General features: G+C 50.3%; 1 protein-coding gene across 1 annotated transcript in view; it reads left to right on the top strand.

The window, feature by feature from the left end:
* The window catches only part of Taok3 (TAO kinase 3), a 158,915-nt gene that overhangs the window by 121,198 nt on the left and 11,352 nt on the right, over nucleotides 1-26,365 (top strand). Inside the window, exons 15-18 of the mRNA XM_032886277.1 lie at nucleotides 3,680-3,814; nucleotides 12,985-13,221; nucleotides 14,745-14,873; nucleotides 17,905-18,108. Coding sequence (XP_032742168.1) covers nucleotides 3,680-3,814; nucleotides 12,985-13,221; nucleotides 14,745-14,873; nucleotides 17,905-18,108 — 705 coding nt within the window. The remainder of the gene's footprint in view (nucleotides 1-3,679; nucleotides 3,815-12,984; nucleotides 13,222-14,744; nucleotides 14,874-17,904; nucleotides 18,109-26,365) is intronic.

Here is a 26,365-nt window from a genome sequence, read left to right as displayed (position 1 = left end):
TGACCCCACACATGTGCCATAGCAAGTACATACACACATGTGTATACACACACTCCAGGGAACACACATCCTTTAATAAATAAATAAATGTAGTTTTTAAAAGGGGAGGAAAAAGGGAGGAAGAAAGACTTAGATTATTGATTTTATCTGTTGTATTTAAGTTAAAATTTGGGGCCTGTCTTTGACCTAAGTGCTAAAGTAGTGTCTTAGTTCCCCCCCGCCCCCGCCAATTCCCCACCCTGTTAGGTGTCTCTGTGTGTGCACCGTTGGTTGTTTGCTTGTTCTTCCTTTTGTTTTGTTGTTGTTGTTGTTGTTGTTGTTGTTGTTCTTCTTCTTCTTCTTCTTCTTCTTCTTCTTCTTCTTCTTCTTCTTTCTTCCTTTCTTTCTTTCTTTTTCTTTTTTTAAAAAACGCGGTTTCTCTGTGTAGCCCTGGCTGTCCTGGAAGTCACTCTGTAGACCAGGCTGGCCTCAAACTCAGAGATGCACCTGCCTCTGCCTCCTGAGTGCTGGGATTAAAGAAGTGCAGCATTCTTACTGTATACCCTAGTGAGTTATTTAATGTGTAGACAAAATGAAGGTGGTGTCAGATTTTAGCTTTCTGAATGTATTCCCACTCCCTTACATTTAAACACATAGGTAACGCCAGTGACTTTTAGTTTGATAATCAGGGTCTTAAACCTAAAATATCCATAATTTTTCTTGTTTAGTTTGAGTTTTGTTGTCTTTTGAGGCAAAGGCTTACTATGTAGCCCAGGCTGGCCCCAAGCTATCCTGCTGCCTCAGCCTCCCAAGAGTTGGGATTGTAGGTGTACATCACCATGCCCAAGGTTCTAGTTTCTATTACGTGTGGCCTGTGTGAATGTGTTTTGTTTTGCTTTGCTTTGTGAGCACTGTGGCTTCCGGTGCCACTGGCTGCCTTTGCCAATGAAATCACCACCACTTGAAGTGTTACTGCTGACAACACCTGTCCCGGGTCCCCGCTCAATGAGCCTCCTTAATTCTCACTAAAATCATGTCTTTTATGATGCTGGCATTTAAAAGTCTTGTGCCTTTCTGAACCTGTCATATAGGTGAGTTCAATTTTCAACATGGTAGTAGTAGTAATTAATTAGTAACCGATGACAAGAGGAAGACCCAGCGAGGACCCCAGGCCCACCTCTGGGTCCCAGTCCCGTGCCAAGCCTTTATCCTTGTGCCACATTATTTCCTGAGAAATAATAAAAAATACTTTAAAATGATCCTTCAAGCATTTTTCAAAAACACATACGCTAAAAACTTGTTTTTAATTATTGGGAGAGGGAGAGACAGGCTCTACTGTGAGACCCACGGGGACCTCAAACTTGCAACTTCTCCGACCTCCTCGGTGCCTCAGAGTGCACACGTGTGTTCCGAGGGATGGCTGTGGGAGTGCACAGCCTCGCCCAGCTTGAAAATTGCAGTTTCCCACTTTCTTGTTGTCACTGCGTACATGCACATGACAGAGGGCCACACACATGCCCCGGCACACATGGAGGTCAGAGGACAGTGGAGGGCTGGCTCTCTCCTCCCACCTCTCTGTGGATCCAGTGGATTCAGAAGGTGGAGCTCAGACCATCGAGCCTGTTTGGCAAACACTTTACCAGGTAACCTGTCTTCCAGCCCAAGAAATGCATGTTCACTCTGCCAGCTCTGGTCCGAGCTTGCACAGTGGCAGCGTTCGCTATCCTTGTTACCCAACCCTGGCCACTGTGAAAGGTAGCTACCAAGTACTTGAAATGTGTTCGGAGTGACTCAGGAGTCAGACGTTACCTTTTATTTCATTTTGATTTGTTTAAATTAAAATAGTCACATTTGGCTAGTCGCCAGCTCTCCAGCTCGCCAGCACAGCTGTAAGCCATCCCCCAATCTGATGGTTTATTACAGAGCTCTCAGGCCTGCAAGATGGCTCCTGGGTAGAGGGGCCTGCCACCAAGCTGGAGTTAGATCCCTGAAACCCACATGGTAGGAGGGGAGGACAGACTCCCAAAGTTGTCCTCTGACCTCCAAGAGTGTGCTATGGCACATGTGTGCGCACACACACACGCACATGCACACACACACATGACACACACGCACACACACACACACATGCACACACACATACACATGCACATACACTCACGCACGCGCGCGCACACACACACATATGCACACTAAAATGTGATTTTAAAATGTAAAGGTCTTTCTCATTCTTTTAACTTCAATATAGAAATGGGAAAGTCTAAACACAGGTATGAGGACACGCCTCCCTACATATCAAAACACTTAAGATTTACAAAAGGAAACAGCGCTATGATGGGTGTAATCTTGGATAGCGGCTTTCACGTCAAATCCTGGTTATAACGTTTCATCTCCCTCAAAAAATCTGCACGTTTTGATTTTTTTTTAATTTATAGATAAATGGTATAATTTTGTATTTTCCAAATCTCTTTGGTCCTTGTTTTATAATGAAAGGGCAATTATATGTTTTTAAATTTTCAGGTGCTTCTGGAGAAAATGCAAACAAATGGTTTCTCCTAAAACCCTGGGGGATAAAAAATTGATTTCTCCTTCCCCATCTGAGCATGTGCTATTTAAAAATCCCCCACCGTTGAACATGGTTTTGAGCTACAAATTGCCAGAGTATTGGTGGGGGTGGGGGTGGGGGGCGTTGTTTTAATTTTCTGAAGGGTTAGCACTCCCGACTCACTGACCATCTCATTTTGTACAGAGGGGGCACGGTCCTCTGAAAACATTTTCCCTGTAAAAGCCACCTCAGTTGCATTTAAGGAATATGCATTATCATCCGTCCAAGGCATGTTTCCCCCCCCCCACGGGGCGTTAGAATGATATTAATCATCTTTGGCCATCAAGAAAGCACAGGACTCGATTAAATCAGTCAAGGGCATTAAATCCCAGCCTCGCTCAGTCTGCTGGCATACCGATGCTGAGTTGAGGAACCATTTGGGAAAATATCATTTGGTTTGGAATTGTACGCCTTTTTCTTTAAAACTAAAAAAAAAAAAAAAAAAAAAAAAAAAAAATCCTTTCAGAAGCTGTAGAGAGAAGGTGCTAGAACTGTGTACGATCATGACTGGAGAGCAGGATCCCTCAGTGACTGCCGAATCTTCCCAGCACAAGACAGAGAGGCGGCTCGCCACAAGCTTCCCCTGATTCCCCCCACCCCCCAAAGAAGAAGGATGACCCCAGCGACCAGCTCACAAATCCAATTCAATTGACAAGGAAGCTCTTTCAAGGGAATGAGGCGGAGGCTCGCTTTTATGTTAAAAGCCACCAGCATCCTCCCCGCCAGACATGGACATGACATTTTTAAAGGAATTATCTGGTCACCGCGTTTTAAGCAGACGGCTCTGAGGCATCCGTCAGCGCCAGTCTCTCTCCTCTTCCTCTTTGCTTTTGCATATATGTAATTCCGGAGGTAAAGGGGGGAAGCCTGCCGGGGAGTCAGAAGGCATCCTACTAGCGATCAGCTGACACTCCTAACTGAAGGCTGCAATGTGTCGCTTATTCGGTTTATACCGTGGGAGCTGCGGGGACTAGCAGAGAGCTGAACTATGCATTTCAAACAGCGGTGCTTGTTCAGAAAGAGGGGTGAGAGAGAGGCAGCCGGCGAGGAAAGAGCGCAGCTGGACTTTCTCCTTCTCTTCATCCATTTCTGCAGGATCATGTATTCGTAAGGGATGAGGCGGGCCACGGCGATCCCAGGCCTGAGCCGCGGCCTACCCAGTCAGTTCAGAGCCGGGCCCTCCACTATCGGAACCGAGAGCGCTTTGCCACGATCAAATCCGCGTCTTTGGTAAGCTGATACTCCCCTACCCACCTTCCCTGCCTTCCCCTCCTCCCTGTCTGGCAGCCTCTGGCCCTCCCTGAGCCTCCCTCAGCTTCATGGATGGGAGGAAAAGGAGCCAGGGATGTTGTCTCCCTCCAAATAATTTTATTCATTTCAGAAAAAAAAAATCTGTTGGCATAGCAACCTGATCTCAGATATTTAGCATTGTCTATGGCATAGAAAAAAAAACCTTTGTGTGTGTGTGTGTGTGTATGTGTAATTTTGTGTGTCTGTGTGATTGTGTGTTGTATATGCTGTATATGCAAAATAGAAGGCTTTGAGATGAGTTGCTGGCATGACCAGTTTTTTTTAAAGTGATCTGTGTTTTCATCGAAATAAATAATGCTAAAAATATTTTCAAGGTATGGATGTGTGTGTGTGTGTGTGTGTGTGTGTGTGTGTGTGTGTGTAGGGCACTATGCTTCTTTTTATATAGGTGCATGTGTGCCTCTATGATGTACACACACACACACACACACACACACACACACATCAAAAGGTAAAACATGATCTAAAAAAAAAAATTTATATGGTTGCCGGCTACCATCTGTAATTGTAGAAAAATCAGACACTTGCTTCCCAGGGATAGTCCACCGGCTCGTTCTGGTTCATTCATTTATTTATTGCAACAGTGGTAGTGCCCAGTTTCCCCCATTTAACCCCTGAAGAATTTCCTGCTAGCCATAAAGGCTTTGTAGAGGAGGCCGGCAGAGGCTGTGGGAGCCAGGGGCTGTGGATTCCTCAGCATTTTTACTACTGCAAATGTGATTGCCGGGTGCCCTTGTAGTAGCAAAAGGGGTGTGCTCAGGAAGACTTAGTTTTCACGCCTCCTCCCCTCGGCCCCCCATGCGTGCGCGTGCGCGCTCACACACTCTATCTCTCCTTCTCCTTCTCTCTCTCTCTCTCCATTTCATCCTCAGCATTTGGAACTCTCTTTTAGCTTCTCCATCCAAATCTCACTCCTCAGCCAGGAAATTACTGAAGTATTAGTTGCTTTGCCCAGATGAGTGTTAGAGGTCACATGAGCAGGAACAGTTACTGTACAGCGCTTGGCCGTTCCATCCAGAACCCATGATGACATCATCTGAGGCCGACCCAGAAATAATCGTTTTTTCTTGTCCTATTTTTCAAACCCGATTTCGACTTTTATCCCCCACCCCCACCCCGCCAAGCCTTCTCTTTTTAAAAGGGCTTCGGGTGAAATTTAGAAGGAATTATAATCTCCGACAGAGCAAGTAGAAGGAAAAATGGGGAGGGAAGCAGCAATCTATTGCTCCTGCCTATTCCTTCCATGTAGAAAAAAAAAAAAATCGCACAGCTCAATGCACTCCGTTCGTAAAGAGCCCTGCTCCTGAGTTCTTTTATGTTGAAGTTTCTTGTAGCCTCTTTAATGGGCGATTTTTCATCTGAAAGGAATACCCCCACCGTGAGATGGGAGATCTCAAAATGTCCACTCCGTAGCTGCAGATGCTCGGTAAGCATCTCGAAAACACGCCTGTGAAGCCAGCAGAACATGGTGGGGCTGCCAGCAGTCTGACTACAGAAAACTGACTACTCACCACAGGCTCCTGTGGGGCTTGTCCCTTTAACCCCCACCTGCTCTCCAGGGCTGAGAGGAGAAGCCACGGGAGCCTTAGCAGCAGGGGCAGGCGCTGCAGGAGGCAGACCTGAGCCCCAGCAGCTCCCCCATTGTGGGACGGGTTCTCTGCCTCCCCTCAGGCCACACCCTCTTCCTTCCCACATCATATATTCATGACTCTCTCCTCCCTCCCTTCCTTACTACGGCCAAGCCAGAATAGTCTCCTGCTGGCCTCAGAAAACTCCTACCAGGGCTGCTCAGCGTGGGCTTCAGCCATCACAGCCTTCCTCTCAGTGGCTAATAGAAGCCGCTCCCCTGCCTGGCCACTTTAGGCTCTAGGCAGAGCCTTCCAAAGGTCCTTAGAGTCCTACGGGCTTCTGAGTGACCCCACCCCACCCCCATGCAGGGAACCGTGAACTCCCTCCCTCTGGTGTACTTTTCGATTTTCAAAAAGGTCTCTGCTCCAACCCTGACTTAGAAACCTAGCAGCCTGGGTTTGGGTGGGGCGGCGGCTGACACTGTGGGCACAGAACTCAGTTGCATCGGTGGTGCAGCCTCTCCTGATGGGGTGCCTTGGGAGTCATGATGGGGTCCTTGGAAGAGCTCCTGAGTATCTGGTAATTATTGAGGGAGAAAAATTAATGCATCTAGGGAAGAATGGGGTATGGTGTTGGATGGCTGTCCCTGTGTCCTCTTTGGGCCCATCTAACTATTGGCATGCATTTCAGTTGCCTTCCCATCCACATGCTTGCAAACACCAGACCCAAGGACTGCCCAAGCCATGACACTAGAATATTGGAAAGAAGTGTGTAATTTTAGAAAATGGGTCCCACTTCAATGGAAAAGGACTAAGGTGGCATAAACAGCATTAAATTAAGTGCAGGGCCACGGGACACTGGGGAGCCAATTGTCAGCAATCAACACTGGCCAAACTGATGGTTGATGGCAATGACAGATTGATGTGTCAACCATTGGGTTACTGGTTGGCTGTACCCTCCCTCTGTGGTTTTCCTTCTGGTAGAGATGCTGAGGAACCACAGAGATCTGAAGGTGATCGGCAAAGAGAAAGACGCACAAACTCACCTCTCCCTTACGAGCCCAACACATGACAAGGACGTTTTCCAACTTGACTTGCTCACTAGTGCCAACAGTTAGCTCTTCTCAGATGTAGCTTATGAACCCACCTTTCCACACAGGCCTAACAGAGGCCCTAGTGGGACACTGCCTGCTCTCAGTATAGCTCTTTATGTTGTGTCTCCGAATGAGGTGTGTGAAGGCCATGAGCTATCGGCTCTTGCAACTGGGGGCGTGGTTCTCTGGGGCACCTTAAAAGGGAGAATTCTGGAGTCCACACCCTGCTACCCCATTGCATGTGGAACAAAGAAACAGCAGGTCTTGAGGGGACTTTGGGATATAGCTTCTCCATTGGACCCTTCCATGAGCATCCTTGATTAGCCTCGTGTAGACCCAGGAGAAGGAAGAGAACATCGTGGTATCTGCCTTTCTCTTACTTCCCATGAGGAAGTGTGGCTTGAGCTGGTCTGTTGCCTAGAGGAAAGCAGTTTCTATTATTCCCCAAGATTGTCTCTCAGAACCCTGTGTCCCGTGTTTGCACTTTGCTACTGGCCCACGAGAACAATTCTGGCTGTTTTCAATATTAAATGTCACTTCTTACATGGGATGCTCTAGGCCTCTGGCAGTTTCCTCAGTAGATGGTGACATAAAGAGTATGAGGTCACGGGGTCTACCAGATGGCTCATATGCTGCTTCCTAAAGACTTCACAAATGATTGTGACAGGCAACACCTTAGGAAGAGAGCATGAAATCAGGTTGGGGTCATCAGAAGAAACACAGGAGAGAAACTGTTGTTCCGTCCCCGTAGTGCACATTCTCTCACTTAGCTTTAGCAAATTGAGGAGGAAAACTCATAAGGATGGAATGTGTGTTTGGAACCGTTGAAGCACTGTCTAACTGCTGAGCTCACCATGAGACATCTGAACAAGTTTGATCCATAGGGAGAAAAACATTGCTGTACCTTGTGTACCCTCTCAGGAGCCTAACTGGTTGAGTGTCTCCTCCAGGGCAGTGTACCAGAGGATGCATTCATTACTATCAATACACAGCAACTCCTGGGGCCCAGGAGGTGACTCAGCCAGCAAGGTTCAGCTTCCCAGCACCCATTTGAATAACCAGCTATGACCCCGTGTATCTGAAGCCCCAGTTCTTGTTGAGGGGGCGGAGTCAGGAGTAGGAACAGGCAGATCCTTGGCCATCTCATTGGCCAGCCAACCTAGATGAATTAATCAGTTCATCTTCCCAAAATAAGGTGAAGAACATTGAGGATGACGCCTAGAGTTGACCTCTGACCTCCACATATATGTGGCACACACGTGAAGCATTGCTGATATGAGTTCCTTTCCCCTGAGCTGTCAATCAATATGCCCAACCCACATGACCACTCATTCAGTAAATGCATATGAGATGGGGGAATGAATTGAATGAGGTCTCTGCGGCCACCGCCACATGGGATTTGGGTTGGTAAGGGTGCATTTTAGCTAGGTGTGCTAGTACATGCTTATGATGCCCCATTAGTGGGGAACTTAAGGCGCCTTTTCCTTGGGTGCTCTGTAGGGTGCCGGGTCAGGTCTGTGCAGCCAACCTAAGGCTCACCGTGCTCACGCTGACACTTGCTGGCAGTTTGCTGATGCTCAGCGCCGAGGCGACCACTTCCGCCAATGCTCTGCCTTGCTGCCTAGGAAGAGTCAGTCCCGTTCATGAGCTTGGACCACTCGAGTTCAGTAGGTTGCCCCTCAGCCTTCATGCTGCGCATGGTGGACACATGCATTCTGGACTGTAGGTTAACTGGTTCACTTCAGAACCAGGTCTTCCTAGGATTAAACAGGGTAGCGTTGTACAACTGTGAGCCTCCTTTCAGAGGTGCCTCAGACCTCCTGGGTAGGGCCCAGACCCCGATGCCTGTCTACTGCACTGTGTGTACTTCAGGTATGTGAGACAGGCAGCGATTCTGACCCCGAGACCATGTGTGGATCTGGGATCCATGTGTTGGGAGTGGATCTCAGTGACACAGCACTGCCAGAGGTCAGGACACAGCGGGAGATATGCATACTTGATCCTTTCTTAGAGTACGGGGCATGGTGCTGAGTATAGAAGTCAGGGCCTCGCTACAGTAAACTTACCTATTCTATTGTATGTCACCTTAAAGCCCACAGACTGGCCGTGGGTAATTTATTGTTAAATGTGCTCTCTCACCAGACATGGTGGTGAACGCCTTTAATCCCAGCAGCCAGAGGCAGGAGGTTCTCTGGGAGTCCCAGGCCATCTTGGTCTATGTAGTGAGTCCTCAGCCAGCCAGGGCTCTACAGTGAGACTCTAAGAGTACAAATGGAAATGAAATGAAGCCCACCCTCTCCTGGCCACTTGTTGAGACCCAGAGCTGCAGCACCAGGAGCAGGGGCGTTGGGAGACATTCCTCCAGGGCTGGCCGTGGAAGGCGGAGACCAACAGGTCATTCCTGATCCTTGACTCCGAGGCCCCGAGGCCCTTTGACACAGTCCACCACACTGAGGAAAACTGGGCTCATCCCCCTTTTCCAGGGGGGAGGGGCATCAGGAGACTTCGAGAGGTCAGTTCTTTGCCCAAGGTCAGAGGTATAGTTGGGACAGAATGAGTGCTTTTCCACAGCATCGTCTGGTTGTGGCACTGCCAGCTCATGTTTGGTCCCGTTGTGGCGTCCCTTGTAGAACTATGGCCATCGCGTCCCTATAGCATCTTTACAGCTTCACATCTGATCGACTGTAGGTCAGATTCTCTGTTCTCTCCACCGCTGACTTTGGGGGTGGGGTGGTAATTCCTTGTAACAGGGATGATCATGGTGTCTGCCTTGGTAGTAGACCCCTGAGGCAGTTCAAGAAGGCTCGGTTCTCATCTCCAGAATGTCTAAGAGTTAGATAGTGTATAATAGAACATGCCCTTCATCCCAGCACTCTGGAGGCAGAGGCAGCCTGATCACTCTGGTTCTAGGCCAGCCTGGTCTACATACTTAGTTCCAGGCCAACCAGGGCTTCATGGTGAGACCCCCATCTCAAAACAAAGCTACAACAAAAGTGGACCAGAGTGGTGGGGCCAGAAGTGCGCTAGTGAGTCTCAGGCCACCACAGACAGCACTGAGGAGGGCCTGAGTCAAGGCTGGAGCGGCGGCTCAATCACTAATGTGTCTGCTTTACAAGACTGGGGCCCTGAGTTCAGATCCCCAGAACCCATGTAAAACACCAGGCCCAGTGGCACAGGCTGGGCCTGGGGTAGCAACAGGCAGGTCCATGAAGCTCTTTGGCCAGCCAATCCAGCAGATTTGATGAGTTTTGGTTCCCTGAGAGATTCACTCTCAAAAAATAAAGGTAGAGAGGGGTCCAGGAGAGAAACCCAGTGGCAGCCTCCCCTCTGGTCCCCACATCAGAGCAGGCAGGTGCACACCCAAGCACATGCACACACCCACTAACAAGTACATCCACCACACACATGGACATAGTTAAGAGATAAATTATAAGGCATGTAAGATCAGCTGTTTGAAATTCTGTTGGCCAGACAGCATATCCTTCAGACCAATGGTGTGAGTGTGAAGTAAGAGCTCACCGTCTAACTGACAAATGTCTAACAGACTTCATGTTAAACTTCTCAAGTGAGCCTACTGTTCACACTGTCACTTAAGTTCGTCTGACCACTTTGAGCTCTGAAGGCTAAAACTTAGTATCTCTTGGTGGCCCACAGCTGTCACATGGCAGTTAGAGGCCCCCCCAAACTGTATACCAAAAACCCTTATCAAAAAAAAAAAAAAAAAAAAAAAAACAAATCTCTGCATTTGCCCATGAAGACAATCCAAAACGCAGGGAGTTTGGTGGTGGCAAGCGGGTGGTTAGTTCAGAGTCTGAGAAGGGGAGTCTTACCCATGGGGAGTGCTGGAAAGTGAAGCCGCCCTCTGGAGAGCCTGCTGGGCTGTGTCAGTTCCCACGCGGTGGAGCCAGGCAGGCAGTGGGACCACCCTGTTCGCAGGGACCCACCCCCAGGTAATACAGGATGTGTCCCGCCCTCCTCCCGCCAGGTGGCAGTCACCTCAGTGCACCGTATCAGCCGTAGGCCTGCGCCTGTGCGTGTGCAGCGTGTAGCTGCATCTCGATGGCATTAGAGCAAGCCCTGCCTCCCCTCTGGGAGTCTCATTAAAGAGGGAATTCCAGAGGGCTGAGGCGATGACTCAGGGGGTAGGGTGCCTGCTGCTCCACTCAGATCCCAGCACCCATGCGAAGGCCAGGCACTGTAGTCTGCGCCTGTGATCTCAGCACACTGTGGGGGTGGATACCAGAAGATCCCCAGGGCTCACGGGTGAGCCAACCCGAGCCAACCCGCTCAGAACCCTGAGCTCCAGGCTGAGTGAGTGAGTGAGCAAGGTGGAGAGCAATTAAGGAGGACACTCATTGGCAACCTCTGGTCTCCACACACACACACACACACCACACACACACACACACACACACACACACACACACACACACACACACACACACACACACACACACACACACACACACACACACACACCACAGGATACCAAAGTAAAAAGTTAATATCTGGATAAAACGTATCTACTTGGAAACAGCCACTGTACTGTTGTAATGGGGGAAAAAAATCAAATTCAAAAGGGTCTGTATGGTCTCTGCTAACCAGAATTGGTTTTTTCCCCCTAAAGTTGTCCTTGTGTGTGGTGTGAGCGTATGGGATTGAAACATATCCACATCGCTCAAACTACTTCCTTGTTCCCCTAAGTGAGACAAGCTTGTAATCCCAGCGCTTGGGAGATGGAGGCAGGAGGCTTGCCATGAAGGTCAAGGTCTCCTGGGCTACACTGGGACACCCTGCTCCGCAGCAGAGGACTTGCCTAGCATTTCACCTCAGCCCCGGCTGGGGAGCTTCCTGGTGTAGAGCAGGCATGGTGGAGCGTACCTGTCCATCCTAGGATGTGGGAAGGCAGAACACAAGCATGGAGGATTCGAGACCAGCCTGCAAAGCCCTTAGTCTCCACTCAGTACCCGGAATACAAATAAAACTACTCAGGACTGTAGTGACAAAACACACTCGCTTCTTTCAGAGCACTAGAGGGCTTTGAGGTGATGCTGCCCTGTGTCAGTAGGTCTTAAAATGCCCTCTGCTCACCGCCCTTCCTTCCGAGGGAGGCGCACATGCAACCACACATTCACTCAGTCTCGGGGCGGCCCCTCCCACTACAGCAGTGGTTCCCAATCTGTCCTAAGGCTTCGACCCTAGAACACAATTCCTTGTGCTCTGCTGAACCTAGAACACAATTCCTTGTGCTCAACTGTAAAATGATTTCGCTGCTATGTCCTAACTGTGATTTTGCTTTTGTTATGAGTCCTCATGTAAATATCTGATATGCAGGATATCTGATGTGCTCCTCTGTGGTTTGTGAACCACAGGTTGAGAACCACTGCTCTGTCATAAGGACCCAGCAGAGGGTAAGGGACACCCTTCTGACAAGAGCAGACACACAAATGGTGCCAGGTTGCCCCATGTAGTGGAAACAGTGTAAGAGCATTCATTCATGGCTCTATGGGTTTTTCCAGGAAAACTTGTTTTGGGGGTGAAGTGGGGACAGGGCTCACTCTTTGGGGGAGTGGCCATATCATACAGCAAAACACGAAGTTAACACCCCAGCAAATCCAAGGGCTTTTCTAAAACAGGGAAAGGAGAAGGAAGCAATTGGAGGCTCCATCGACGAAGTGAAGGGCTAGCTAGCGAGGAGGCTGGGAAATCCAGAAGGACAAAAGAGGAGACAGGAGGGCAGGTGCAGGCTTCCCTGGGCAGGGCTTGCTGGACATCGAATGGAAAGTGAACGAAGGAGAAATGTCCCCGTGAAACTCAGAAGCCTCGTCCTTTTTAGGATAAAATGACTGTAACTTGTGAACGGCTCTACTAGGGATGGGGTAAAGGGGGACACGGAGCTAAAAACTTTATGTGTACATGTGTGTGTCCATCTCCCTCTCCCTGATATGATCCTTTAAAAATGCATAGCTTCGGGGTTGGGGATTTAGCTCAATGGTTAGAGCGCTTGCCTAGGAAGCGCAAGGCCCTGGGTTTGGTCCCCAGCTCCGAAAAAAAAGAACCAAAAAAAAAAAAAAAAAAAAGCATAGCTTCTCAGCTGGAGGGGTCCCAGCACCCTGGGGGCATTCACAAAATCTGAAGAGTGAGTGTGTGTGTGTGTGTGTGTGTGTGTGTGTGTGTGTGTGTGTGATATGTGTATATATGAATGACTGTTAACAATGTATGAATGACCTACCTTATGAGTGTGTAAAAGCTGAGAAAATGAGATGTTCTTGAGGATGACAGTGGCCCGGCACGGCCCCCTGCTCCAGGTCAGCATCTGGAGGCTTGGAAGCCCCAGGCTGGCGAGGATGCCGGTGTCACAGGGCGGGAAACCTCTGGTCCACACGGTGACCCGGAGCCCTGTCCCCTCCACCCCCACCTGCCTCAGGTTACACGGCAGATCCACGAGCATGAGCAGGAGAACGAGCTGCGGGAACAGATGTCAGGTTATAAGCGGATGCGGCGCCAGCACCAGAAGCAGCTGATCGCCCTGGAGAACAAGCTGAAGGCTGAGATGGATGAGCACCGCCTCAAGCTCCAGAAGGAGGTGGAGACGCATGCCAACAACTCGTCCATCGAGCTGGAGAAGCTGGCCAAGAAGCAAGTGGCTACCATAGAAAAGGAGGTCAGTGAGTGGGAGTGGGAGGCGCCCGCCGGCCGGCCGCAGGTGCTCCCGCCCTGGGCTGTCTCCTGGTGGAGTCAGCAGGGAGAGGGAGAAGCAGGAAGACACCATTGCTGGGTTGGGGTCCTATTTGACATCACCATGGAAGGCGAGATCTCGGCTGAGAGAACGGCTCTCTCCGAAGTGACCTGAGAATCATGCACAGCTCGGGTCCGTCTAGTGCCTGCCACACTGTAGTTCTCCTCAGACAGCCCCTTCAGTGAGGCCCACCCCAGCCTGTGGCTGCCACAGCAGCCACTGGACACAAAGCTGTAACTGGCTGTGATTTGGGCTTTCTGAGAACGAAGCTCTCATCCTAATCCATGTCCTTAATTTAATTATTTTAGTTAACTTTTTAGTAGTCCTGGAGATAGAGCCAGGGCCTCCTGCATGCTCACATGAGCTTCGCTCTCAGGCTCAGAAAACATTCTCTCTGTACCTGTAATCTCAGGGATTTAGGTGCTGGTGCAGGGGGATTCCAAGTTCAAGGTCTTCGTGGCTTATGTCATGGTACCCTGACAGGTAAAGGAAACCAAAAGATAAAATAAGACAAAGAATCGCCATACTGTCCTTATTACTATTAAATGTTTCCTATTAGAAGGGAATGATGGGCCAGGCATAGTGGCACATACCTGTAATCCTACCACTGAGAAGGTGGGGCCAGTGCAGACACCAGGGCCACTGGCTAGCCAGCTAGCTTAGCCTCATTGGTGGCGAACCTCAGGACAATGGAGGACCTTGACTCAAAAAAGAAGGTGATGGATGGGGCTGGGGTCGGGGAGAGGGATGGCTCAACAAATAAGATCACTTACTGTCCCCTGAGTTTGGGTCCCAGGGTCCTACATGGGCCTGCCTGTATGCACACCTCTAACTCCAGTGCTGTGGAGGAGATAAGAAGATCACTGGGGCCTGCTGGGCACCAGCCTAGATCCAGAATCAGCCAGAGACCATGTCCCAAACCAATAAGGCAGAGAGTGGCAGAGGCCAATGTCCTCCTCTGGCCTCCATGGGTGTCCACACATAGTCACAGCAGCCATTCCCCACCGTGCATGTCCATCGCATCCACACTGACCTGGGTGGGTGGTTGGATGGCTGGATGGCTGGCTGGCTGGGTGGATGGGTGGGTAGGTGGATGGGTGGGTGGGTGGATGGGTGGGTGGGTGGATGGGTGAGTGGATACATTAAATAAATAAATAAATAAATAAATAAATAAATAAATAAATAAATAAATAAATAAATAAAAGCAAGGTGAGTGGCCCCCAAGGAAGAACGCCTGAGATTGTCTTCTAGTGTCCACTGCACCTAAACACATGTGCGCACGCGCACATACACACACAGAGACATGCATATGTGTGATTCCCCCTTCACATTTACCTTATCATTGGGACTGCGTTTTTAAGACCCAGAAGACCCACAGAAAACAGATGGTTAGGTCGTCTCTCACATGGGGTGACATTATTTCCTGGCCCCCTCTGTCGTCCGACCAGGCAAAGGTAGCCGCAGCGGATGAGAAGAAGTTCCAGCAGCAGATCCTGGCCCAGCAGAAGAAGGACTTGACAACTTTCTTAGAAAGTCAGAAGAAGCAGTACAAGATTTGTAAGGAGAAAATAAAAGAGGTAAGGGTGCCCCATCCTGCACTGCGGTCAGCTGTTGAACCTAGCAGTTCTGACTTCTCACTGGAGTTGTGGGAAGGCAAATTAAAGCAAAGGGCTGACACCCTGCATCCTGTTTGTCCTCGGGGGGGCTGGAGTTTGAAAAGGCAGAGTTCTGTGGCGCTCCATGAGGCCGGTGCTGCCGAGCCAGGGGCCGCGGTCAGGATCCTTTCCTCCAGGCTGCTCTCCACTCCTCAGCCTGCCCTCCGCTCCTTAGCCAAAGGACAGCTTTAGACCGTTTTGAAACCCGTGTGCTACCTCATCCTTTTAAAGTCCACCATGTTCCTACTGTTCTCAGAGGAGGTTGACGTTCTAACGAGCCCACGTGGCCGACCATGCTTCCCCTTTGAGTCTCCTCTCACCTCCGAGCCTTCCCTACCCCAGCCTACTCATGGCGGCTGCTCAGATGTGACAAGCCCCTGCCCCTGAAGCCTTTGCATGTGGCATTTCTTTACCCCGAGCTCCATTCCTCACCCTTGTGAGAGTCAGGATCAATTATTGACATTTTACCTTAACCATTACTTCCCTGGGAAGGCTTTTCCAACCACCCTGGCCAAGATACACATCTTCCATTTCATGAACGTAGAGTTTTTAAGTCTTTCAAGGTCGGTACTTAGCTGCTTAAGAACCACAAAAGCAGAGAGCATGGCTGGCATTGCCCATGACCGTGTATGGTGCATGAGTCTATTTGCTCCGTGGAGAGATGATTCTGGAATGTCTGGTGAAGAGCGCAGAGGGACACAGTCTCCAGAGGAAGCATTTTTTTTTTTTTTTTGGTTCTTTTTTTCGGAGCTGGGGACCGAACCCAGGGCCTTGCGCTTCCTAGGCAAGCGCTCTACCACTGAGCTAAATCCCCAACCCCGCATTCTTTCATCTGCAAGCCTAGTTTTGTTCATTCTCCTCTTCCCAGGATTGACAGGGGGCTGACTCTCCTGGACTCCTGCACTCTTTCCTTCTCCTAAGGTTAGGACTCGGTATCTGTAGGCTTCCTAGGCCTATTAAGGTTTAAGAAAGTGCAGTCTTGGGCTGGAGAGATAGCTCAGCGGTTAAGAGCACCCGACTGCTCGCTCTTCCAGAGGTCATGAGTTCAATTCCCAGCAACCACATGATGGCTCACAACCATCTGTAAAGAGATCCGATGCCCTCTTCTGGCGTGTCTGAAGACAGCTACAGTGTACTTATATATAATAAATAAATAAATCTTTAAAAAAAAAAAAAGAAAAGAAAAGAAAGTGCAGTCTTGGGCATGGCCCTAGCGAAGTCATCCTCTGAGCTCACGAGCTGATTGGAGATGACACAGGGCCTAGGGAGGAACCTGGGAGGGGGAGGGTGGGCCATCCACCCTTGCCCTGCCCAGGGAAGACACTGTGGCAGCAGCTGATCCACACCAAGGATCTCTGGCTCTCTAAGTTCTGGGAACTAGAGAGTTAAGGGGAACGGACAGCCCAGTGAAGAAAAAGGTTTCCCAGCCTCGGGTTCGAGTGTCTTTCCTTTGTGATTGGCAGGGTATTTCTGAGTCTTGGAGATCACTTTGCTTTTTTTTTTTTTTTCAATAGGAAACTCTGCAATTTCCCTCAACTCCAAATTCCTTCCCCTTTATGAACTCTGTATGCTATTTCCTGCTCCGAGGCCCATCCTGAGCATGGCTGCCATCTCGGGCACTTAAAACACCAAGATATTGAGGGTCGTCAGATACCTTTAGAAGATTCTCCACAAAACACCCATCCCCGAGTCCTGTCCCACTCCCAGCCCAGTCCCCCGAGTTAGCTTTGGGTCATCATGTTCAGAAAACAGACAGTTTGGACCTTTTCTTGAAGAAAAGCAGGCACAAAGGCCACCTGAGGTGGCCTCAGCCACTCACTGATTAGGATGTGTTCAACATGTATGTTCAGAAACCTCCAGAATTTCACCTGTGGGCCAATCCCAGGGCATTCATAATCCCAGCCTGGTTTTGGAGTGGCTCCTTATGGTCATATCTAAACCTAGACACAGATTCAAGGCTGACCCTGGGGGGACGTCATGGCATAAAGCGAAGATGCATGACCCAACCTCTCTGATTTACAAGCACCGACTGGCTACAGGCGAAGCTAATCTAAATAGTGGTGGTTTGCGGCAAATGTTAAGGAACGCAGGCGGTTGCAGGTGTGTGAGCCATAGCAAACATGAGGCAAGCTGGTTTGTGTGAAGGACGGTGAGTGAGCCCGCTGTGCTCTCTCAGACATACAGGTCCTGCCCCTGCTCTGCACACTGTAGCCAGCATCCGGTTTCCCATTAGGACACTCCCACACAGACTGCCCATTCCTAGACTGAGGGTCATTGGCAGTCTGGGGATGCAGCTCACGGGTAGAGCGCTTGCTTAGCATGTCTGAGGTCAATCAAGTCCCTGGTTCAATTCCCAGAACTGAGTAAAAGTCCTCACCCAGTCTAGTGTCCATCAGCATGACCACTCTTGTGGCCTGTCAGATCTCACAGGCTGTCACCTCTTGAACACATTACTTCTACCCCATGCTGCTCTCTCCATCCCGAGCATCAGAATATCTTTCCTCTTCTCTTCCCCAGTTAACCCCCACCAGTTCTTTCAAATGCCAACACAGTTGTTACTGAGGTCAGATGCTTTCCAACTCTGAGGACTCCGATTCTTCCCTGGAAGGTTGACCATCATTCCAGTTCAACTCCAGGGGTCTTACGTCTGTGTTTGAATCTGGATTGCCCAGACTTTGAGGGTCAAGGTGCCACGATCTCTTTCTCACCTGCCACCTACTAGTCCCGCGCTCGGGGCATCAAAGTCATTGGTCGATGACTGAATAAATGATTTCTGGGAGTGAGAAGCCAGAGTGAGGCAAACTCAAGCATCCCTCTCACTTAGCACTCAATGCCTTGGGGAGAAAACCAGTGGGGGTGGGGCTGCACTCCCGGGCCGGCAGCGGACCTGTCCTGTTCCTCAGTGCTGACAAGTGTGATGGACCCGGATGTGTGTGTGTTGTCGTGTTTTAAGGAAATGAACGAGGACCATAGCACACCCAAGAAGGAGAAGCAGGAGCGCATATCGAAGCATAAAGAGAACCTGCAGCACACGCAGGCCGAGGAGGAAGCCCACCTGCTCACACAACAGAGGCTGTACTACGACAGAAACTGCCGCTGCTTCAAGCGGAAAATAATGACCAAGCGCCACGAGGTGGAACAGCAGAACATTCGGGAGGTATTTGTCACACCGCGGCCTTCCGAGGGGCGGGGCGGGGCCTGCCTCCTCTGTCCCTGTGCCCTTAGCCACTAGCACAGCAACAGAATCACGCGCAAACCGTGTCAGAGAAGTAAGTTACCTCCAATAAGAGCCATTCGCAGCACGCGGATCAGCCTTAAGTAGAAGGAAAGCCCTGTTGTAACGGAGGTGCACGCTTTTCCTACCATGCAGGGCAGAGCACAAGCTAGAGCAGGGAGGAATGCTTCCGCTTCCGGCATGCTTGTTAAACACGTAAATGGCGGTGTGCTGCTCCGAGCGTCATCACGGTTGCTCAGGCTCTGTCCGTCCATGGCAGACACGAGGGCCACCGAGCAGCACCTGGCAGACATAAATGACTAACGTCAATCTCCTGCCTGAGTGGCAGTGACAGACATACAACTGATGTAAGCGCGGAGCTGAGAAGGGCTTAGAGGAGAAACCAAGGGCAGCCAGAGGTCTGGGAGTGTGGAAGGCGGCCTGAGAGTGAGGGGAGCTGGCGTGGAGGCCGTGCAGTGTGGAAGGCGGCCTGAGAGTGAGGGGAGCTGGCGTGGAGGGAGGCCGTGCAGTGTGGAAGGCGGCCTGAGAGTGAGGGGAGCTGGCGTGGAGGCCGTGCAGTGTGGAAGGCGGCCTGAGAGTGAGGGGAGCTGGCGTGGAGGCCGTGCAAGCCAGCTAAGGCTTCTGGGCAGGGAGTGACCTCGCAAATGCTGGTCTGCTCTGAAGAGCTACAGCATCAGTGTGAGAGACCAGGTTGCCTCAGTGAGGGGAAAAGGACAGGGAGGGCAGCAGGCAGTCTTCCTTGGTGAGGTCCAGCCCAGAGGAGTCCTTAGCACTGAAGGGGGACATTATATCACAGGGGCATTCCTAAGTCCGCTACTGCTAACTCTTACCAGTTTCCCATGGGGATTTCAAACAGAGGAGTCCAGAGTGATTTCCGCTCGCAAGACTGAGGCAGGATCACGAGCTTGAGGCTAACCTGAGCTACACAGCAATCCTGTATCTCAAAGATAACGATGTTGGAGCTAGGGAGATAGCTCAGTCAGTGGAATGCTTGTCACACAGGAACCTGAGTTCAGATCCCAGAACTGAAGTAAAACTCCAGGGGCACCAGTGTGATCTGTCATCCCTGCGATGGGGAGGTGGAGACAGGAGGATGCTTAGAGCTGGCCATCTGTCAGGCCTAATTAGGGAGCTCTAGGTTCAGAGAGACCCTGTCTGAAAATATGAAGTGGACAGAGACTGAGGAAGTTGACATGTAATGTCAGCCTCTGGCTTCTGCACGCACACGCACACGCACACGCGCACACACACACGTACACACACACACACACGTACACACACACGCACACACACGCACACACATGCACACACACAATCATAACAATAACATCACCATCATCACCACCACCACCATCAACATCAATTATGAGAAGGGTGTGATAGCCCTTGCACAAAGAGATGGAGGATACAGAAGGCGTGTCTGTCTGTCAGGAAGGCATTAATAATCTAAGAAGACATGCTACTGAGGCACTGGTAAAGGTACTGATGGTTCATAAAGCCCCAGTGTTTCCATTCAAGAGGGAAGCACCCACCTCAGGCACCATTGACAGAAGAGCAGTTGGGGCTAGTGTCTCAGAAAGCCTTTTGGTTTGGTTTGGTTTGGTTTGGTTTGGTTTGGTTTGGTTTGGTTTGGTTTGGTTTGGTTTGGTTTTCTGAGGCAAGTTCTCATGTGGGCCAGCTGACCTGAACTGTCAATCTCCTGCCTCAGCTTCCTGTGTGTTGGGATCATGGTTATGCCCTGGTGGAGTTCAAATTAGAAGAAAGAGCAAAGCAAACTGAACACTGCTGACCACCAACCATTCTAGACCAGCCAGAGTCTCTGTGTTTGTGTTTTGTAAGATCTGGGAAGGAGAAACTGATAACTGGCAGACATTTCAACAATCAGTAGACCAGAGAGAGAGGGAGAGGGAACGAGGAAGGAGCCTGGCTAGAAGCGATACAGGGTTGACTAGAATGTGGGTCCTTAGTGAGGTCCAAAGGTACCCCAAGGGGATGAAAATGGGCCCTAGGAAGGGAGGCGTCCAGATCCTGTGATGGTGTGGGGCTTGCTGCTGGGCCTCAGATGAGGACAAGCAGTGGAGCTGCTCTGCTGGTGTCAGGGACATGAGGCAGAGGAGAGAAAAGCTAGTGAGGTGCACTCTGGGAAGGATAACAACAGATGTGCGAGAGAAGCCACGTAGAGAGAAGGGGCAAGGAGCAAAGGAGACCAGGCACGGGAAGCCGGTGCAGACAACATGGTACACACTTCCAAAAGACAGCTAGGCCTTGGCCTGACTCCAGGCAGAATACACAGAACCTGGACGGACCATCCATTCGGTACCGGTTGCCTACCATGCACAGAACCCTGGGCTCCACCTCCACACGAACAGGGTATAGTGGTTCACACCTGCAATCCCAGCACTGACCTAAGAAATAAAAGAAACAAGAACAAGTCCTGGCAGCCAGTGAGAGGGAGATGAGCCAAGAATCAAAATCACTTTCCAATTTGAGATGTGGGGACATTTAGGTCTAGTTAGAAACCGAAGCTCCAGGAGAAGTTTTGGTAAGAGATTGGCTAAGCACTGACTATTCTGGCTCTGTCAGAAACCAGAGATGAAATGAGAGAAGACCCACCCCATGGATAAAGACCCACCTCGTGCCGTGCAAGCCCATGAGGACCCTAGGTCAGGTCCCCAGCGCCTGTGCAAAGCTGGACTGGGGAAGCACATGTCTAAATCCCAGTGTTTCCATGATTCATACAGCAAGAAGGAAGATAGAGACAGCAGAACTCTGACCACCACATACATGCGTGTCACGGGATACACACACACACACACACATATACACACAGCACATACACTCATACATACAATATACACAGCTCTCTCTCTCTCTCACACACACACACACAGAGACACATATACACACAACACATACACTCATACATACAACATACACAGCTCTCTCTCTCTCACATACACACACAGACATACACACACACACACACACACACACACACACACACACACACACACTTTAAATAAAAATAGAAAGGCCCAGAGCTGGTTAGAAATAAGTTATTCTTTTCATCTGACAATTACTGTTATTCCAAGAGCATACATTTATGGAAATTTGTAGCCAAGGGGTCAGTTACACTCAATATCAGTTATAGAAAGTAACTACTATACCATATGACTTAAAACAAACCAAAAACCCCCCTCGTCATCAAGAGATGGCTCCGTGGTTAAGATCATTTACTTCTGCAATGGACCCAGGGTCCAATTCCCAGCACTCAATCAAGTGAGTGAGCTTGAGTGGCCACACGCCTGTCCTTAATGTGACACTCTCATTCCAGCAAAGGTGGCTGGGGTGGGAGAGTGCAGACGTCCCAGATGCCCCCAAACTGTTACTTACTGTGAAACATGTGGCACAGAGGCCTGTTCCCCACAGCTCCGCAGGACCCACCCACAGTCACAGAGCCTCAAGAGCTGCTCCTCGCAGGAACACGACAGACAGAAAGCGTCCTCGTATGCTTTAGTTTCTCTGTGTGTGACTCGGTGGTACACAGCCCCTCCTAGCACGTGCGAGGCCATCAGTTCCATCCCCAGCCCGCAGAGAAGTCAGTCAGTAAGCCTTTCCACGCACACATATTGTCATAGATAGTTCTCAGAAGTGGAACCTCTGGGTCAGAGTTTTAGGTAATACCACAGAGGGCCAGCAAAACAGCCCAGGGGTGAAGGAGCTTGCTGCTAAGCCTGACCGCAGGGTGGAGCACCCACAAAGGAACACCTATGAAGTAATAAAAATCTAAAAACAGGTGGGCAGATGGATGGATAGAGAGACAGACACCACCAAGTCATCCTCCTAGGGCTTCTGTAATTCAGCCAGCGATTCAACCACAGTTTCCTTCATCCCTGTCTGAGCTCAAGGGACTCCTTTGTAGCTCACACAGCAGGGTCTGGCTGAGCTCTCTCAACCCCACCCAAGAACCAGAACTAATTGATAAATATACAGCCCAACAGCAGCACTTCTGTGAAGTATTCCAAGCCATGTGTGGGTGGCACACACCTGTAGTCCCAGCGCTTGGAAGACTGAGGCAGGAGAATCATGAGTTGGGAGGCCAGCCTGGGGGCAACATCAAGACCCTGTCTCAAATCACTTGAGAAGGGCTGGAGATTTAGCTTGGTGAGAGAGCCCCTGCGAGGCTGAGGAGGAGCTGGCTGTCTCCCCTCCCCCCCCCCAGTGCTCTTCCCCTCCCCCCTCCCAGCCTCTTTCTCCTCCCCCTCTCTCTCCCCCTCTCCCTTCCCCAGCGCATGTGGAACTCCAGTGCGTTGGCAGGCAGGGTCACCAATGCCATCAACTCTGGGTTGGCTCATTTTGGTGACTTTATACAAGCCACAGACATTCATGGCTCTAACCTATAATGCGTCATCAGTGTCTAGAACAGACTGGAAAAATAGAATACAGAAACATACACTTCACTAGAACATCTTTTCACGGAAGTGTTGCAAACCTGAAAACCAGAGTTTCAGCTTCTATTCGACTTCACAGAAGTTGTGTGTGATCTGAGACCTTCAGTTTCCCAGTGCCTCACGGTTACATATGAAAGTCTGTACAGGGGGCCCTCAGGTTGGCAGAAGCAAGTGGATCTCTGACTTGGAGGCCAGCCGGATCTATATAGAGAGTTTCAGGACTGTCTCATAAATACATGTCCTCTGTGAGGTTGGCACCTTCCAAGGATTTAGTTAGAACGAGCTGTATGAAACGACTGTTTTTTTCATTGAGAAGTGGGTATCGCGGGGCAGACCTGAAGTCCCCACTCTCCAGAAGGATAAAGCTGAGGCAGGCAGATCCCCAGAGGGCAGGAGTTAGAAACCAGCCCGGGCAGCACAGCAAGACTCCCACAGAAAGTAAGAGAAACGTGAAGCGCTTTGCATGTCCTGGTGCAGGCAAGGCACTGGACTCAGGATAGGACGGCTGTGAGAGAGTTCCCCATGGCTGAGCTGTAGACAACCGGCCACCTTAGACCTCAGCAGCTCTGACACAGGCGTCATGATAAAGGGAGCAGCCTAGAACCTGTAACCCAAAACTGTGTCCTGGCGTCATACTTACACTTTCCAAATCACTTGTAAAAACCAAGTCTAAGACATTCTGTGCCGTCTGAGCATAGAAAAAACAGGATCGGACCTTCCAAAGCACCTCTGGGGGAGGATCTGCCATTTCATCTTCACTAGCATTGTTTGTGCTGGGTAGCAGGGCCCTGCGTTTATGCCTGAGGAATCGTAAGTGTGCACTAGGGGCCTTGCTTGCCAAAGCCATGAGCATCAAGTCACCGGAAGAACCAAACTGCTTCTCACCAGAGCAGTGCTCAGATGGCCACCAAGCCTTAGTACTGGTCACAGCCACTGGGCAGCTTGGTGTAAATAACTCAAAGCCCAGAGCACCCCAGTGCAGGTTTCCCTCAGCGCCCAGAACATCGACGCAGGTGTTCCTCAGCACCCACTCTGCCAGGAAAAGAAGTCTGAGACGCCACTGAAAGTGCTTGCTGTCTTTGAGTGTTAGCCCTGAGCTTGAACTGGGCTCCTGCAGTCAGTGTAGACAGCTCTGGGGCTCACAACACGGTGACCGTGGAAGAGGGGCCTGCACACTCGGTTCTTTGTTCCATCACCTGCTCTGTGGGGAGGGCCACCCAGAGGCCACTCACTGAGCTCGGAAGACGACATTTGGTGTCCTTGTAAAGAGCAAAGGTAAGGCAATGGAGAGAGGCTGGGAAGCCGGAGAGACTCACTCCAGGAACTGACAGTTAACTGTTTACTCTGTGGCTACCCTGCCCTCTCCAACTCCACCCCTTGTCTCACACACACGCATGTGCACCACGTGTACAGTGATGCTTGCTGAGTGAATGACTAAATGAGCACTCCATGGCCGTGCCGGAAGCTATGGGTAAAGGCCCACCTAGTAAGATGCTCTTAACCACTGAGCCACGTCTCCAGCCCCAACTAAGTCTTCCCTCTCAGAGCTCAGGGAGTGGCACTTCCCACAGAGCAGGTGATCAAACAAAGAACTTATAAGCACCTACTATGACATCCCTGTGAAAGGGACACCTCCTATCTTCTCCTCCCCTCACAGATGCTGGGGGTGGGGTGCATCCCGGCACTTTCCAGCCAAGTCCGACCCCAAGCTTTCCCCTACCCTGACCTTCCTCCGTCAGCAGCACCGCTCCCTAAAGCCTTTCCCTGAACTCCGCAGTGCACGTCCTTTCTAGAGCAACCTCTTCCCGGTCCTGCATTCTCTCTTTTAAGTTTGTACAGAGCCTGTTTCCCTGTGTTGGTGAAGCCTGTCCTGGGCTGTCGTAGTCCAAACCAGGAGTGCCACTGTAGAAATACAGGACCAGGGCCTGTCAACAGCAACTGACACAGCTGCCCGCACCCTTAATGCCAGCTCTCGGGAGGCAGAGGCAGGCAGATTTCTGTGAGTTTGAGGCCAGCCTGGTCTACGATGCAAGCTCCAGGCCAGTCTAGGCTACTGAGACTCTGCCTCAGGAAGGAAAAAAAAACCTCAACAGTAGTTAATACAGCTGGACACAGAGAAGGGCTGACAAGCAGCCTAGACCTGGGTGCCACATACTTGCTGCATCCCTCTCCCTCTCTCTTACTACTCTCTCTGTTCCTCTCTTCTCTCTCTCTCTCCCTCTCTCCCTCTGAAGTCTAGCTTTATCTAAGCCTCCTCCCCCATAGCAGCAGATGATCACCCTGTAGTTCCTGTGTGAGCTGCCACTCCGGCCACCACAGAGACACCTGGCCCTGAGTCTCAGCTCCAAATTCCCAGGAGAGAAAATAGATCTGCCCAGCTTAGGCCATCTGCCCACCTTGAATCCAGTCAGCTGTGAGACCAGCACCTGCTTCAACAAGCGTCCACCTTACGTCACCTGCAGAGTGTCCTCACGACCAGGGCAGCAGCCACAGCTTAGCAAACATTGGCACAAATGCAGGGCTCATAGATTAGATCTTAGCAACTTGTGCATTTAGGGAATATAGCCTCATGGGGGCTGGGGGTAAAGTCCAGTGGTCCAACAAGCCAAGGGCCCAAGGTTCAAGCCCCAGTTTGAAGAGATGAAAATAGCCTCAAGTCAGTGGGTAAAAATGTTTTATGTAACCTTTTGTTCTTTTTTTTTTTTTTAAGATTTATTCATTTATTATCTATAAGTACACTGTAGCTGTCTTCAGATACACCAGAAGAGGGCATCGGATCTCTTTACAGATGGTTGTGAGCCATCATGTGGTTGCTGGGAATTGAACTCAGGACCTCTGGAAGAGTAGTAGGGTGCTCTTAACTGCCGAGCCATCTCTCCAGCCCCTCTTTTGTTCTCCTGGTTTCCTTATTCTCCAAGAAAGGAAATGGGGAGGGGGGAGCACCAGTTGGGCATGAACAGAACTAACAAGAGGGCTGTGGATGTAGGTGAATGGTAGAGCAGTTGCCTGGCATGTGCTAGGCCCAGGGTTCAATCCCCAATGCCACAGGGAAAAAAAGAAAGGAAGAAAATAGAAAAGCACCAAGTCGGGTTGGGGATTTAGCTCAGTGGTACAGCGCTTGCCTAGCAAGCACAAGGCCCTGGGTTCGGTCCCCAGCTCCGAAAAAAAGAAGAAAAAAAAAAAAAAAAAAAGAAAGAAAAGCACCAAGTGGTTAGATCTAGGAACGATCAGATAAATGGAGAGGGGTGTCCTCCAGTCTCTCCCAGCATGCCCCAAGCTCTGCTTTTTAAAAATAGATAATTGGCCTACTTCTGTTAGGGATGAAAACAGGGTATTTCCCCAGAAATCTGAAGGCGATGCAGACATTCTAGGGCTTCAGTCCAGCTCTCAACACTGGTCACACGGCAGTCACCTAGAGAAGACTTGAAAATTGAAATTAGGGAGCCCATACAGTTATCAGAATTTGAGAGTGTGCGTCCTTACCTGATCTTAAGGGATAGCCGGATAGCCAGCACAGGCACCCCCAGCATAACCACACCCACAGTTCCTCTATGAGGCAGGAAAACCCAGGTGGGATTACTCCCAGTTCCCAGTTAGCGCAGTTGTGAGTGCTGGGAAGCTTTCACCTCGTGAGTGGCAACCTCATCACAGGCAGAAGGGCTCCTGGGACTTCCCCTCCGATCTCACTAAGCTGTGCTGCAAACACTGAGGAGCGAAGTTAAGAGCCA

The sequence above is a fragment of the Rattus rattus genome, chromosome 16 (genome assembly GCF_011064425.1).
Source record: "Rattus rattus isolate New Zealand chromosome 16, Rrattus_CSIRO_v1, whole genome shotgun sequence".
NCBI classification, from domain to species: Eukaryota; Metazoa; Chordata; class Mammalia; order Rodentia; family Muridae; genus Rattus; species Rattus rattus.
This window is presented reverse-complemented; position numbering and strand designations above follow the sequence as displayed.